The sequence below is a fragment of the Amblyraja radiata genome, chromosome 29 (assembly GCF_010909765.2).
Source record: "Amblyraja radiata isolate CabotCenter1 chromosome 29, sAmbRad1.1.pri, whole genome shotgun sequence".
NCBI classification, from domain to species: Eukaryota; Metazoa; Chordata; class Chondrichthyes; order Rajiformes; family Rajidae; genus Amblyraja; species Amblyraja radiata.
In genome coordinates, this window is record NC_045984.1 from 5781046 (window position 1) to 5796002 (window position 14957).

General features: G+C 40.4%; 1 protein-coding gene across 5 annotated transcripts in view; it reads left to right on the forward strand.

Moving 5' to 3' along the window:
• pwwp3a (PWWP domain containing 3A, DNA repair factor) overlaps positions 1-14957 on the forward strand; it is a 61435-nt gene that overhangs the window by 34373 nt on the left and 12105 nt on the right. For 3 of the 5 annotated variants that reach the window (XM_033046459.1, XM_033046461.1, XM_033046460.1), the window contains exons 6-11: positions 3558-3686; positions 5645-5715; positions 6869-6954; positions 9449-9509; positions 11277-11352; positions 11905-11955. In XM_033046459.1, coding sequence (XP_032902350.1) covers positions 3558-3686; positions 5645-5715; positions 6869-6954; positions 9449-9509; positions 11277-11352; positions 11905-11955 — 474 coding nt within the window. The remainder of the gene's footprint in view (positions 1-3557; positions 3687-5644; positions 5716-6868; positions 6955-9448; positions 9510-11276; positions 11353-11904; positions 11956-14957) is intronic. The other 2 variants (XM_033046462.1, XM_033046463.1) reach the window with 2 other exon arrangements.

Genomic DNA, 14957 nt, shown 5'->3' on the forward strand with positions numbered 1-14957 from the left:
CAGGCGAAAAGATTTTCAAAAAAGAGAATATAAAGAATTGATAGTGCGAAAACGGAAACCGAAGCAAAATATCCCTGGGTCCCCTTGTCTGGCATGGCGACTCTGTTTATAGAAGAGGGGGATGAGGAACAAAGTCAGGAATAGCGTAGACCATCTCCCCCATATGCCCTGGCCACCAGTCTCTAGCAGCAGGAGCTACCCCACTAAGATCCCGTAGGGAGGGGGTCTCCGGCACCCCTACAGGGAAGGGCATCCCCAGAAGAAAATGATACTGATATGCGACTCGGAGACTGAAAAGATACTGATAGCGACTCGGAGACTGAAAAGGAAGATGAGAAAGAAGGCAAAGGGCTGAGGCAGAAGAGGAAGGATGGGCAGTATTGACTCCAGCAGTGCGAGAGTTAATGCAGAGCACCAGAGAGACAGGATTCAAATCAAAGGACTGATTCAAATCAAAAGACTGAAAAGGGAAAAAAAAACATGATGCTGAGGCACTGTACCCTGACGACCCCTGACTGACTCAATGCCTGAAACTATTGATATGCCGTGGCAGATCTACATTTTTGTGGCCCTGAAGCTTGAACTGTTATGGGGCGGTCCCATCGCAACCAGCAACAAGGTCTGGGAAACCACTGTTGTCTTCCTCAATGGGGTTGTTCCACAACAGATCACCACAAATTTTAATTTCTAGCATAGGTGACATAATAATGTTTTAAATTATTTATAATTATTTTATATTAAATATTTAGAATGAAACATCCTTAATCTCATGAAGGGTTTCGGCCCGAAACGTTGCCTATTTCCTTCGCTCCATGGATGCTGCTGCACCCGCTGAGTTTCTCCAGCATTTTTGTGTACTTTGATTTTCCAGCATCTGCAGTTCCTTCTTAAACATCCTTAATTTGAACTTTTTTTGCTTACGGCTAGCCTACATGATAACCATTAATAACCTTTTAACAGCATTCTGTTTGCAAGTACAGAGAAAAGAAGGACACCGTGGCAAGGTTGTAGTATATAACTGACATTGCAAAGATAAGTAATGCAGTACACAAAATGGGAGTCTTTGTAGTTGTTTTTACTAATTAAAATGGAACGTTGCTGCAGAAAACGTGAGCTTGTCCAAGGCTAAAAGAAGGAAACTGCCGAGTTTGTAGAAAACCGTGCAAAATTGTAGAGATAAGTAATAACTTGTTATTGGATATGCCTGATGTGGGCATAGTTTTTCTAATGTTCGAAAAAGCTGCAGTACTTTTCAATCATGCCATATATGGATATGGCAGGAGTGTTTACTGATAAGATATTTGTATAACTATACTATCTCTCCTTTGTCTCGGTGAGTTGGACCATGAGGGAGCTGAGGGAATGTAATCTGTCATCCTGAAGCTACTGCCAACTTCCCCTTCCGCCTGGTGTTGCAATAGAAGAATCTTGCTTTACTTTGTGCTTGGTTGTCTGTGAAGGGTTAAAGAACTTTAACAATTACTTCCTCTAAATGATGTAACAGTGCAGATTTACATAACTGACGTGTTCAACATTTATGATATATAAAGCAAATTATAGGTTATGAGAGAAATTTAAAATGTTTGTAAGACCTGGCTCTCAAGATCAGTGAAATCGTGGCCCTTCAGCTTTCTGTTAAATCTTACCCCTCTCAGCTTAAATCTACGCTCTCTCGTTCTTCATTTGCCAACTCTGGAGGGGAAACAACTCTTTGCCCTATCTATTCCCCTCATGATTTTAAACATCTCTAAGTTCACCACTCAGCCTCCTGCGCTCCAAGAAATAAAGTTTTGGTTTGCCCAGCCTCTCCCCATGGCTCAGGCCCTCAATTCCTGGCAACATCCTCAAATCTTTTCTGCACTCTTTCCAGCCTAATGCCATCTTTCCTACAGCAGGGTGACCAAAGCTGAAATCAATGCTTCAAGCGCAGCCTCATCATCAGCTTGTAAAACTGTAACATAGTGTCCCAACTTCTATGCTCCATTTCCCAACTAATGAAGGCCAGCATGCCAAAAATTGCCTTCACCACCCTGTCTACCTGCAATGCTGGAAACATGGAACTGGAATAAGCCCTTTGGCTACAATGTCTGAGCCGAATATGATGCCAAGATAAACTAATCTCATCTGCCTGCACGTGATCCATTCCTGGCATATCAATGTGCCTCTTAAATGCCACTATCATATCTGCCTCCACTACCCTTGGTAGATAAATCACTAATTCTTTGTTTTGGAGGAAATGCCCTGGTCAACTTACCTCAGTATCCCCCTGTTTTGCATGGTCGTGTCATGCCAATGTTGCTGTGGGCTCTATTAGTGCAATACTAATGGTAGATGGAATTAGTGGTAAAACTATGTGAAGAATCCATTCAACTGGAATATGCAGAGGTCTTTAAAGGCACATATGACTGTTTTTTCAGTGTCATCTTCCCCACCTTAAGGTGCCAGTTAGCACAGAGCTATGATTCCAGTGACTTATGTTAACTTGAATGTCTACTTGTTTTTTAAATTTGCAGCGATTCTGCAGAGAGAATGGCACAGGCATCTGCCATTCATCTACATGACTTTGTGTTAGTTTCCAGTTAGTAATTGGGACCACATGACCCATCTTGGTTCAATGAATGTCACAGCCATGGAAGTACACAAACGTTCAGATAGGATCAGGCATGACAGATGTGACCATTCAAAAAAGTCATGACAATCAACAGCATCTTTCCCCTTGTTTATTGTTAATTTTTAGTATAGAGATACAGCGTGGAAACAGGCCCTTGGGCCCACCGGGTCTGCGCCGACCAACGATCCCCGCACATTAACACTATCCTACATACACAACACACTAGGGACAATTTTTACATTTACTAAGCCAATTAACCTGCAAACCTGTACGTCTTTGGAGTGTGGGAGGAAACCGAAGATCTCTGAGAAAAACTATGAATGTTCCTGCTTCTCTCAGACTTAAGTGGATAAAGCCTTATTCTGAGTCTTTGCCACCTGATTGCAGATTTTCCCACTAAAGAAACATCTTTGCAGCAGCTATGCTGTCGGGTCACTTCAGAATCTTGCATCTAATTACTTATTCTTCTGAACTCCAGAAACCGTACGCCCCATTTGTGCACTCTTTCCTCATAATAATGTCTCCTCAGGATCCTGGAATTAATTGCCTGAACCTTTGCTGCGCTATTTCTTAAAGCAACTACCTTTTCTCAAATGACATCAGAACTCTGCATGTGGTGAACTAAGATCATTAATTGATCAATCATAAATAATAAACTAACAATTGGGTTTAGAGTCATTATTGTCATCCTTTTAGAGTCATCCTTTCGGCCTAACTTGCTCACGCCAACCAACATGCCCTATCAATGCTAGCCCTAATGTCTAAACGTTTATTAAATGTTGCCAAAGTACCAGCCTATATTCACTCAAAGTTTAAGGTGAATTAAATGACAAAAGTGCTTCAGGGTAGGTTGTACAAGTTCAAGAAAATAACCCAAAGAGCACTTCACATGGCAGTCCATTGCTAGTATCATCTTTAAGTATGTAAATATTTGGACTTTCTGCAGGAGTACAATCATCCTCTTTATTGTCAGTAGAGTTTAGTTCACCAGACTGCCTTTCAACAAGCCAATTCACAGAAGAGGTTATGGAGGAAGAAGATGACGAGAACCTTCCAAGCATACTGGCGCACCAAGGTGAGATTTGTAACTCCTTTTCTTTGTGTATAAAAATCATAATTTCAACTTTTTCTCTCATCTCTCACAGTTCACCATGTTCTTGGGGCTGACAGAGTATAATTTGTTGTTCAATATATTAAAGTTGCAAGGCATATTTTATATGATGGAAAAATGATATCTAAGCAATAACTACTGTTATAATTTCATAAGTTCTAGGAGCAGAATTAGGCCAATTTGGCCCATGAAGTCTACTCTGCCTTCAATCATGACTGATCTATCTTTCCCTCCCAACCCTTCTCCTGCCTTCTTTCCATAACCCCTGACATCCTGTTAATGTCAAATTTAAACTACCTGCTGTTTAATATCATCCCAGTTTCATGGAACAAGTGTTTTTTTGCAATAGTCACATCTTTTATTTTTTTTAAATGAAGAGTTTTTCTATATTAATTAGGCTGCTAAATTGGTGTTGCACTCTTAGTAGGATCATATGCAAGTCCACAATACATTAAGATCATGACTAATTTGTACCTTGACTCTTACTTACTCGAAAAATATATTGTTCAGCGGGTCAGGCAGCATCTCTGGAAGACATGGATAGGTGACTTTTTGCGTTGGGGCCCTTCTTCAGACACTATTTATTAACCTGCCTTTGTTCCATGTTCCTTAATACCAAATGTAGTTTTGATCATTTCTTGGTATTGTTCAAGATTTAATTTAAACTTGAAAGAGTCTTGTTTATGACTACAACAAAGCGTAATATTTGGAATGGAATACTTTATTATCACATGTGACAAGTCACAGTGAAATTCTTTGCTTGTATACCCAAGGTAGGCAAATAGCAGCCACCTACGGCGATGACCAAGTTATGAAGGACCCCTGCCGGCTCCTCCTTTGTTCCCCTCCTCCACAGCGGGTCCCTCTTTATTCTCCCACTACCCCTCCCTCACGACGGTCCCCCCACTTTGTTATTCCCCTTCTTCTCCCCTCTCAGCAGTTCCCCCACGTTCTCATCTACCACGGGTCGGCCATGTCTCTGGCCTACTTCTGCTTTTAAGATGTCTGAATCTTTGAGTGACTCTGGTCAATGAAAAGGTTTTTCTCCACCAACTTCAATTCCTTCCAAAATACGAATTTCTTGCCATCAATTATCTATATTCCCAGGGATGAAAGCTAAAGTTATGAACAATATCGCAGTCAGATGCAGTTCAATCACCCCCGGGACTTGTTTTTGTTTTTCATATGTTCCCCTGGCCGTGTTGGAGAACAAAAGAACAGTATAAGAACATATGGAATAGAATACACAAATTCCTGGCGTGGTTCTCCCAGGGATCTATAATTACAGCGAGAGGTGTTTAAACTTGTACTCTATCCTCTTGCAATAAAGGATTACATAATATTTACCTTCCCGATTGCTTGTTATACCTTCTGTTAGCTTTCAGTGATTTATGTGCAGACATATTATGTGCAGACAACCCCTAAACACCGACTCCTTTCAGTCTCTCACTACTATAAAAGGTTTGACCAAATTTGATTCTTATTTTCCACATTATATTCCATTTTCCACATTCTCCCATTCACATAGTCTGTCTGCATCTCCAGAAGTCCATCAGCATCCTGCTCACCAACCACAGTTTCCTCCAGCTTGCTATCATATTTCCCAAGCTGTATTTGCTACTCTCAGGTTACAGGTAAGTCTGATAACTGCCTGCAATAGAGTAGTGACGCCTATGCCGAATCTGGTTAGTGCATCTTTAAGTGTCCTAAAAATATTAACTTTTTGGACAATAAAATCCCGAAATAAAAATACTTGAGATGCCTCGAGATTAAGATTTGGAAGAAAAACAAAGAATTTAAATGCTTTCTCTTTTTAAAACAAAAAGAAATGAAGTTGATGGAGTTTAATTATTATTTCCATGCCATTTTCAATCGCTGCCAAATTCAAAGCCAATTAATTTATCTTGTGTTTACTTCTGCAGATCAGTGGTCTGTCGCTGAAGGAATGTTGGTGTGGTGTAAATTCCAAAAGTACCCATATTGGCCCGCAATGGTGAGGGAGAAATGAAATCACAGCAACAAATTCATGTTCTGATCTTGCATTCGAAATCTTTGCTTATTCTGGAAATAGGTGCCGCATGTGTCAATAGTTGCATTGTAATAGTGTCAAATTATGACTTTGCACCACATTACTGTGGAATTGAAGGCTTTTGTGAATCACTTTGCTGTAAATTTGATGCCAAGTGTTTCAACGCGGGTCTCGCCATGAGATGATTAGTGAGAATTACCTGGAATTGGAATTCTTCACTCCACTTAACCTCAGAGTCAGTTCAGGCTGAAAATCCCAAATATTTTAAGGGGGGCTTGACCATAAATGTTTTTCATGGCTGGAGAGTCCTGAACCAGATGATGTAGTCTCGGGGAGAGAGTTTAGATATTTTGGCCTGAGCTGAGAATTTTTTTTTTTAAAGATGTGGACCTTTAGAATTAAGAGGCCAACCTTGGGCATTAAAGGAATGAAGATGAAGGGATTAAGAGGGAAAGTGGACAACAGACAGATTTACTTGTGTTCTAAAGACTAATTTCTGTTTTTCCTTCAAAGTTGAAAATGAATAAAAATCATATAAAAAACAGAGAACATAGGAACAAGCCTGTTGGCCCAGTTAGTCCACGCCGCCAAGTGCTCATTTTAACATTAATCTACCCGATCCCATGTTCTCCTTGAAGATCCAACCCCCCTCCCAGGTTCTATCCCTCAGTTGTAATCCAAGGGCAATTTGCAATGGCCAATTGAAGACATGCAGAATGGTGGGTTGATAGGTGGGAGGAAGATGGAGCATCTAGAGGAAACGCATGCAGTGACGGAGAGAGCGTGCAAACTCCCACAGACAGTGTCGGAGATTGGGACTGACCCAAATCATTGGTGCTGAGAGGCAACAGTTCTATTATCATTGTGCTGCCCTTGTCTTGTATAATTTTTGTTTCGGGTAAATTGAGATGCTTGCAATGTTATATGGGGGCATGGTGGTAATAGGTGACCATGTAATTCCAGATCAGATTGGCCCAAAGTCAGCTCATTGAAAGGAAAAATTTCACACAATTATTGCGCTTGTTTCCATGGCATTTTTTCGCACATAAGTGTAGCAAAACATACTTTAGCATCTTCAATAAAGTTTAACTTCATAAGTGCACATTTACTTCAACAGGTAAGAAGTGTAAAGAGTAGGATCAAAAAGGCCAGCATATTGTTCGTGGATGAAAATATAATAGATGTTGAAAGGAATAAAAAAGGGTAAGTGAATATCAACATTTTTTGCTTGAGATTCATTGATGCTATTTTGATAAACAGGATCTAGTCTTTCTTTCCCATCCTCCATTTTCCTTGTCATTTTGATTTACAAATTAGCATGTGCCATCCTCTAGTACTCGAAAACATTGTAAGCAAGATAGGCCAGTTAGCTCTACAAACATATTCTTCAATTCAGTAAGACCATGGCTGATCCCATCTTGGCCTTGACACCACTTTCTGTGTTCTTTAACCTTATCCCTGATCCCCTTGCAATTTAACTATCAGTCTCTACCTTCAGTGACTCTGCCTTCAAAGCACCGTGGAGAATTCCAAAGATTCAGAACCCTCAGAAAATATAAGTTTGTTCTTGTATCTATCATGGGTAGGCATAGTATGTTCTGAAACGTTTTCTCTCGGCATCTACCCTGCCACTCCCCCTCATAATCTTTTGTTTCAGTAATATTACCTCTGCATTCCATTGGTTACAGTCACAACCTTCCTTCATATGTCAACCTCTTCAGCCCAGCAATCAACCCAGAGAACTGCACTTCTCCAGTGCAAGCATATAGAGTCATAGTCAAACAGCATGGAAAAAGACACTTTGGCCCAACTTGCCCACACTGGCCAACATGTCCCAGCTGCACTGGTCCCACCTGCCTGGGTTTGGACCATCTCCCTCCAAACCTGTCCTATCGATGTACCTGTCTTAACTGTTTCTTAAACATTGGGATACTCCCTGCCTCAAGCATGTTCCATACACCCACCACCCTTTGTGTGAAAACGTTACTCCTCAGATTCCTATTAAATATTTTCTCCTTCATCTTAAACCTATGTTCTCTGGTCCTCGATTCCCCTGCTCTGGGCAAGAGATTCTGTGCATCTACTCGATCTATTCCTCTGATTTTATACACCTCTATAAGATCTCCCCCTCATTCTCCTGTGCTCCAATAAATAGAGTCCCAGCCTATTCAGCCTCTCCCTATAGCTCAGACCCTCAAGTCCTGGCAACATCCTCGTAAATCTTCTCCGTGCCCTTTCCAGCTTGACAACATCTTTCCTACAACATGGTGCCCAGAACTGAACACAATACTCTAAATGTGACCTCCCAGCTTCTATACTCAATACTCTGACTGATGAAGGCCAATGAAGAAGATGATATATTTAGTTATAGGAAAAGCAAAGTCCTATGCAGTCTCCAGATGTGATCTCATCAGCATCCTGTACAGTTACATCAAAATGTCTCTACTTTAATATTCGAGCACTTTAAAGTCAAATATTCCATTAGTACCTAATTATTTGCTGTACCCGCATTAACTAAGTGTCTCGTATACAAAGATCCACAGTTTAATTATTTTTAATCACTTTTTTCCACCCTGCCAAAGTGGAGAACCTCGCCCTATCCGACATCATACTCCTTCGGACAGCTTCTTATCCACTCGCTAGTCCCATCTGTATCTCTTTGCATTCTCTGTGTCCTCTTATGTTGTTAATCCAGCTGTTTCTGCCATCCATAAATCGAATTGCAGCAGCGTGTGTGTTTCCTTCAGTTAAATCACTAATATGGAGTATGTAATTGTGGCTCCAGCACTTTTGCCCTGTGGAGCCCTACTCTGCCCCATTATATCCAGATTGACAATTTGAAAATGACCCAACTCATGACCAAGACCCTATTCATGACAATATATTCAGTAACCTTTTAGGTGGCATCTTAACTAATGCCACAATTACTAGTAGTGTACATGCTAAATCAAAGCTTAAATCTGCTGACCTATAATAGTATCATCGTGAAAAAGCTTAAATACTTGGCTTGTGTGTGTGGTTGTTGAGTCAATCTCTTGGTTCTCAGCATGAACATAACTCGCACCTGTAGAATTGCAGTCTGCATTCCAGGAAGTAATACTATCCCCTCCCGTATTGAGTCAGGCCAGGTGCAAAATCAGTTCCTGCGCACTCCTCCCTCTCTACCACTCAAACTGTCACTATTGATCCACGTGACAAAGCTTGGAGATAACAGCACTAACTTTAAAAAGTCATTGGAAAATCAGTACGGAAACAGTTTGAGTAGAAGTTAATCAAGGAGAATAAAAAGTCAACCATTCGAAAAGGTTTGTCCATACATTGGGAAGAATGTAGAAAAGTAACAGCGGATCTATCATAATGTGATATGATAAGTAGACAAGTACACTGAGAACATGCATCTCTGGTAGACAGGCAAGTATTCCAGAGTATTAACAGTTGAGATGATATGGACAAAATCCAAAAGGACGGCACTACATCCAAGAAGATCAAATTAATTAAACGGATAGTAGGAAAGAGGATTTACCTGAAAAATGCTACGAACCAAGTGGTGTTAGAACCTTGGTAATAGTTTCCCATAAACTAACGGTCATGTTTGGATCCAAGCTTGATGCTTGAGAGTTCATGTCTTCTAATACACATTGGGCAGCTTTATGTAACAGTGCAATGAATTATACCAGTTCTTTTCTAAATACTACAGCTTTTGCGTGTCCATAAGAACATTAAAGCCCTTTGATTGTGAGGAACGACATCAATTTACAGTAAGTGTTTACAAATCTCACTTTGCTTCTGTTCCCACATTTAATTTAAACCAGCTAATTAAATATGTTCATAGTTCTACTGATCTATGTTTCTATGATCTCTTCCTGGATAAATTAGATCTTGTGGATTTTAACCTTAAATTTTGATGGCTGATCTGTGCACTAAAAAATCATTTATCATATGATGAGAGTCTTGTTGGCAAGCAGCCAGGATTTTTGTTTTTGACTACAGTTCAGTTCAATTACACTGCCACAAATTGCAAATGAGTTGTCACAGCGGTAAGAAGTGGGTTCTGATAATGTTAAAATGGTAATGTTTGCTGCTCATAGTTCACATAAAGGCCTGTGCTCATGAAGCAATCATTTAGCAGCTTCAACAAATGACGGGACAGGATTGTTATAGTTTTCTAGTCTACTTACAAAGATATCGATGCAGCTATCATGTATAGTGTAAACTTGGGAACCCCTGGTGCCAATGTTACATGGGGACAAGTTGAAGTATGTAATTGTGGCTCAGGCTCCTGTACCCTCTACCTTCAGGTAGAGGGTACAGGAGCCTGAAGACTGCAACAACCAGGTTCAGGAATAGTTACTTCCCCTCAGCCATCAGGCTATTAAACCTGGCTCGGACAAAACTCTGATTATTACCAACCACTTTCTGTTATTTGCACTACCAGTTTATTTATTCATGTGTGTATATATTTATATCATGGTATATGGACACATTTATCTGTTTTGTAGTAAATGCCTACTATTTTCTGTGTGCTTAAGCAAAGCAAGAATTTCATTGTCCTATACAGGGACACATGACAATAAACTCACTTGAACTTGAACTTGAAGTATAGATTTAATATCTGCTTTAGTGAAAAATAGTGAATTATGGGGAGTCAAGAAGTTGAATGAATTGGTTTAAAGCAAGGTGATGCTAAAACATGGAATATCTGGTCACAACTGACGAACAAAGAAAAATCTGTTGCAGCATCCTAATTTGAGGAAGGACATTTTTGCTATTGAGGGAGTGCAGCGTAGGTTCACAAGGTTAATTCCCGAGGTGGCAGGACTGTCATATGATGAAGGAATGGGGCGACTGGGCTTGTATTCACTGGAATTCAGAAGGATGAGAGGATATTTTATAGAAACATATAAAATTATTAAGGGATTGGACACGTTAGATGCAGGGGAGTCCAGAACCAGAGGCCACAGTTTAAGAATAAGGGGTTGGCCATTTAGAACTGAGGTGAGGAAAAACTTTTTCACAGAGTTGTGAATTTGTGGAATTCTGTCTCAGAAGGCAGTGGAAAATGCTGTGGAAAATCACGGATACATTCAAAAGAGAAATAGATAGAGCTCTTAGGGCTAGCGAAATCAAGGGATATGGGGAGAAGGCAGGAACGGGGTGCTGATTGTGGATAATCAGCCATGATCACATTGAATGGCGGTGATGGCTCGAAGGGCTGAAAGACCTACTCCTGCACCTATTGTCTATGTATATATCTATAATAGGAAATTGTGACGACATGGAAGCAAATATTAAGAGCAAGGATGTTGAATTGATATAGACAATTCCAATATAACGAGCACAATTCTCAATATCACAAGCACAATTTCATTGTGTTTGTTTTGGTGTGCTAACACCTTTTGCATTTAACAGGAACATGCTAGTTTTAACTGCTATTGCAGCCTATTAGGCAAGCATCCGCCTATCAAAGTTTGACTTGATTTGCTTAATATTTGACAATCTTGTAATTGCTGACCGCCTTCTTGCAGGCTGCAGCAAGGCACGTTTACAAGAATGCAATTGATTGGTGTGTGGCTCTAATTGATGACTATCGAATTAGAAGAGGTGAGTTGAAGGGTTTTGAAAAAGGTTTTGAAGTGTTATTGTGGTCTTTTTTTCCTTCAATCCAATTGCTCGGAACTATAAATATTTCTAGATGTCATTTGGCTTTAAAGTCTTTTGACACTGTCAAATTTGTACTACTTTCATTTAAGATACTGGTTTGGAGATAACATTTAAAATTAACAGTAACACAGTTGTCTAAATGAAAATGGGCTTTTTTCTTTTTTGTGAAGGCTAGAGCACAGTTTATCTTCTATTGTCATTGCCAGTTGATCCCGAGTAGTGTCTTGTGGATGTTTATCAGCATTTTCCAAAATACAAGTTTTTTCATTTATATAAATTTGGTTTTGAATGTGATTGCCAATGCATTAAGGTTGACAAAAAGGAATGCTAGTTGTATGTTCACAACACCCTTGTCCCTGATGGCCGTCTGCAGAATGATCAGAGAGGAAACGAGTGAAGGTGTCTTAATGCAATGTTATTCAGTTGATCTAACTTGATTACTTTTTTTTTTTTAATGTGTCCACTTGACTATGTATTGAACTTTCTTGGCAGGTTGTGGGTCCTTCACAGGTTCCTTTGTTGAATATTGTACAGCTGAGCTCAGTAAGTATTTTTGACTTTGGAATTTTACTGTTTTATGTGACCCAAGGTTCAATATATTCTACAATGTGGTGAGTTGAATTGAACACCACCTCACGTTAATTGGATTTTGTTTAGTTTATAATTAATGGGAAGTTTGTATATCATTTTTCTCTAGACTTTATATGATTAGCATTTTAGTTTTCTTTGGCTTAGATCTAAGTTCACCATCTCAGGAGCAAACAAATATAATCCAAAGCCTGCTGATATCTACCAGGTCATGATTAAATAGCTAGAGCATTATAGAGCATAGAAAATAAGCATCGGGACAGGCCCTTCAGCCCACAATGTTTGTGGTGAACATGCCAAGTTAAACTGATCTCATCTGCCTGCACATAGAAACATAGAAAAATAGGTGCAGGAGTAGGCTAATTGGCCATTCGAGCCAGCACTGCCATTCAATATGATCATAGCTGATTCAAAGCAAAATCAGTACCCCTCATGTTTCCTCATCTCAGTCCTAAATGGCCTACCCCATATTCTTAAACTGTGACCCCTGGTTCTGGACTCCCCCAAAATGGGGAACAATTTTCCTGCATCTAGCCTGTCCAATCCTTTAAGAACTGTAGGTGTTTCGATAAGATCCCCTCTTATCCTTCTAAATTCCAGTGAATACAAGTCCAGTCGACCCATTCTTTCATCATATGCCATCCTGGAAATTAACCTGGTGAACCTACACTGCACTCCCTCAATAGCAATAATGTCCTTCCTCAAATTAGGAGACCAAAATTGCACACAATACTCCAAGTGCGGTCTTACCAGGGCCCTGTACAATTGCAATAGGACCCCCTTGCTCCTAAACTCATCCTCTCGCAATGAAGGCAAACATGCCATTAGCTTTCTACACTGCCTGCTGTACCTGCATGCTTACTTTCAGTGACTGATGTACAAGCACACCCAGGTCTTGTTGTACCTCCCCTTTTCCTAATCTGACACCATTCAGATAATCTGCCTTCCTGTTCTTGCCACCAAAGTGGAGCAGTTAATGTTATGAGACCTAAATCTTTTGTCAGGGCAGATCCCTCTTCTCAGATTCTATCTGGTCCTGCTGAGTGTTCTTTGCATTTTGTATTTATTTCAGATTTCCAGCATCTACAGTTTTGTTTTTTTTTCGTTTACTGTAATTCTGTCTAAGGAATTTATATTTATAAGGGATTTATAGACAGTGGGGATTGGATTGCAGAGGCATAACGTTTAAAGATTAGGTTGTTTTTGATACAGGTATGCAACCAGTAAGAAGCACACAAATCCCCTGCCGTCAGCTGCACTTAGAAATTTAAGCACAAACTGCCTTATCCAGATGGCAGTGCTTGTGTGGATTTTGCAGAGTGCCACTGGATCCACCCGCTGGTTCTCGCCTGAAAAACTTTGTTCTCATCTAACATAGACAGATCTTCCCCAGTGAGATTACTTTAAGACAGAATCCAATAAAGAATCACTATGCTTTGCATATAAGGAAATGCAGTTAATGGAAAGATTTTAACTTGGAGCAGAAAGGAGAGTGAAACTGGGAGTTCAGTGGAGTTGGCTCATTACCAAAATAGAAAAAAGAATTTTAAATTGCATTGTTACCCAGCAAGCACTTGCTCCACCTGCTTTTTGTAGTCAAGAGAAAGTGAATATTGCTCTTTCCAATAACATTATTTTAAAAGACAATAGGTGCCGGCCATTCGGCCCCTCGAGCCAGCACCGCCACTCAATGTGATCATGGCTGATCATTCACAATCGGTACCCCGTTCCTGCCTTCTCCCCATATCCCTTGACGCTGCTATCTTTAAGACCTCTGTTTAGCTCTCTCTTGAAAGTATCCAGAGAACCAGCCTCCACCGCCCTCTGAGGCAGAGAATTTCACAGACTTGCAACTCTCTGTGTGGAAAAGTTTTTCCTCATCTCCGTTCTAAATGGCTTACCCCTTATTCTTAAACTGTGGTCCCTGGTTCTGGACTCCCCAAGCATCAGGAACATCCTGCCTCTAGCATGTCCAAACCCTTAATCTTATGTTTCAATGATACCCTCTCATCCTTCTAAATTCCAGAGTATACAAGTCCAGCCGCTCCATTCTATCAAAATATGACAGTACCGCCATCCCGGGAATTAACCTGGTGAACCTATGATGCACTCCCTCAATAGCAAGAGCGTCCTTCCTCAAATTGGGAGACCAAAACTGCGCGCAATACTCCAGGCGTGGTCTCACTAGGGCCCTGTACAACTGCAGAAGGACCTCTTTGCTCCTATATTCAACTCCTCTTGTTATGAAGGCCAACATGCCATTTGCTTCATTTACTGCCTGCCGTACCTGCTTGGTTACTTTCATTGACTAATGAACAAGGACCCCCAGATCCCATTGTACTTCCCCTTTTCCCAACTTGATTCCATTTAGATAATAATCTGTCTTCCTGTTTTTGCCACCAAAGTGGATCACCTCACATTTATCCACATTAAACTGCATCTGCCCCCTCACCCAACCTGTCCAAGTCACCCTGCATCCTCGTAACATCCTCTTCACAGTTCACACTGCCACCCAGCTTTGTGTCATCTGCAAATTTGCTAATGTTACTTTTAATCCCTTCATTGAAATCATTAATGTATATTGTAAATAGCTGCGGTCCTAGCATGGAGCTTTGCGGTAGGTACCCCACTAGTCACTGCCTGCCATTAATCCCTACACTCTGTATATTGTCACATGTCCTGAGGTACAGTGAAAAGCTTTTGTTGCGTGCTAAACAGTCAGCAGAAAGACTATACATGATTACAATCGAGCCATCCACAGTGTACAGATACCGGATAAAAGGAATAATATTTAATGCAAGGAAAAGTCCGATTAAAGAAAATCCGAGGGTCTTCAATGAGGTAGATAGTAGCTCATGACCACTCGCTAATTATTGATAGGATGGTTCAATTGCCTGATAATAGCAATGTCTTTGTGCTTAGAATTATCCAAGCTTAACTCTTTCTGACATTTTGCA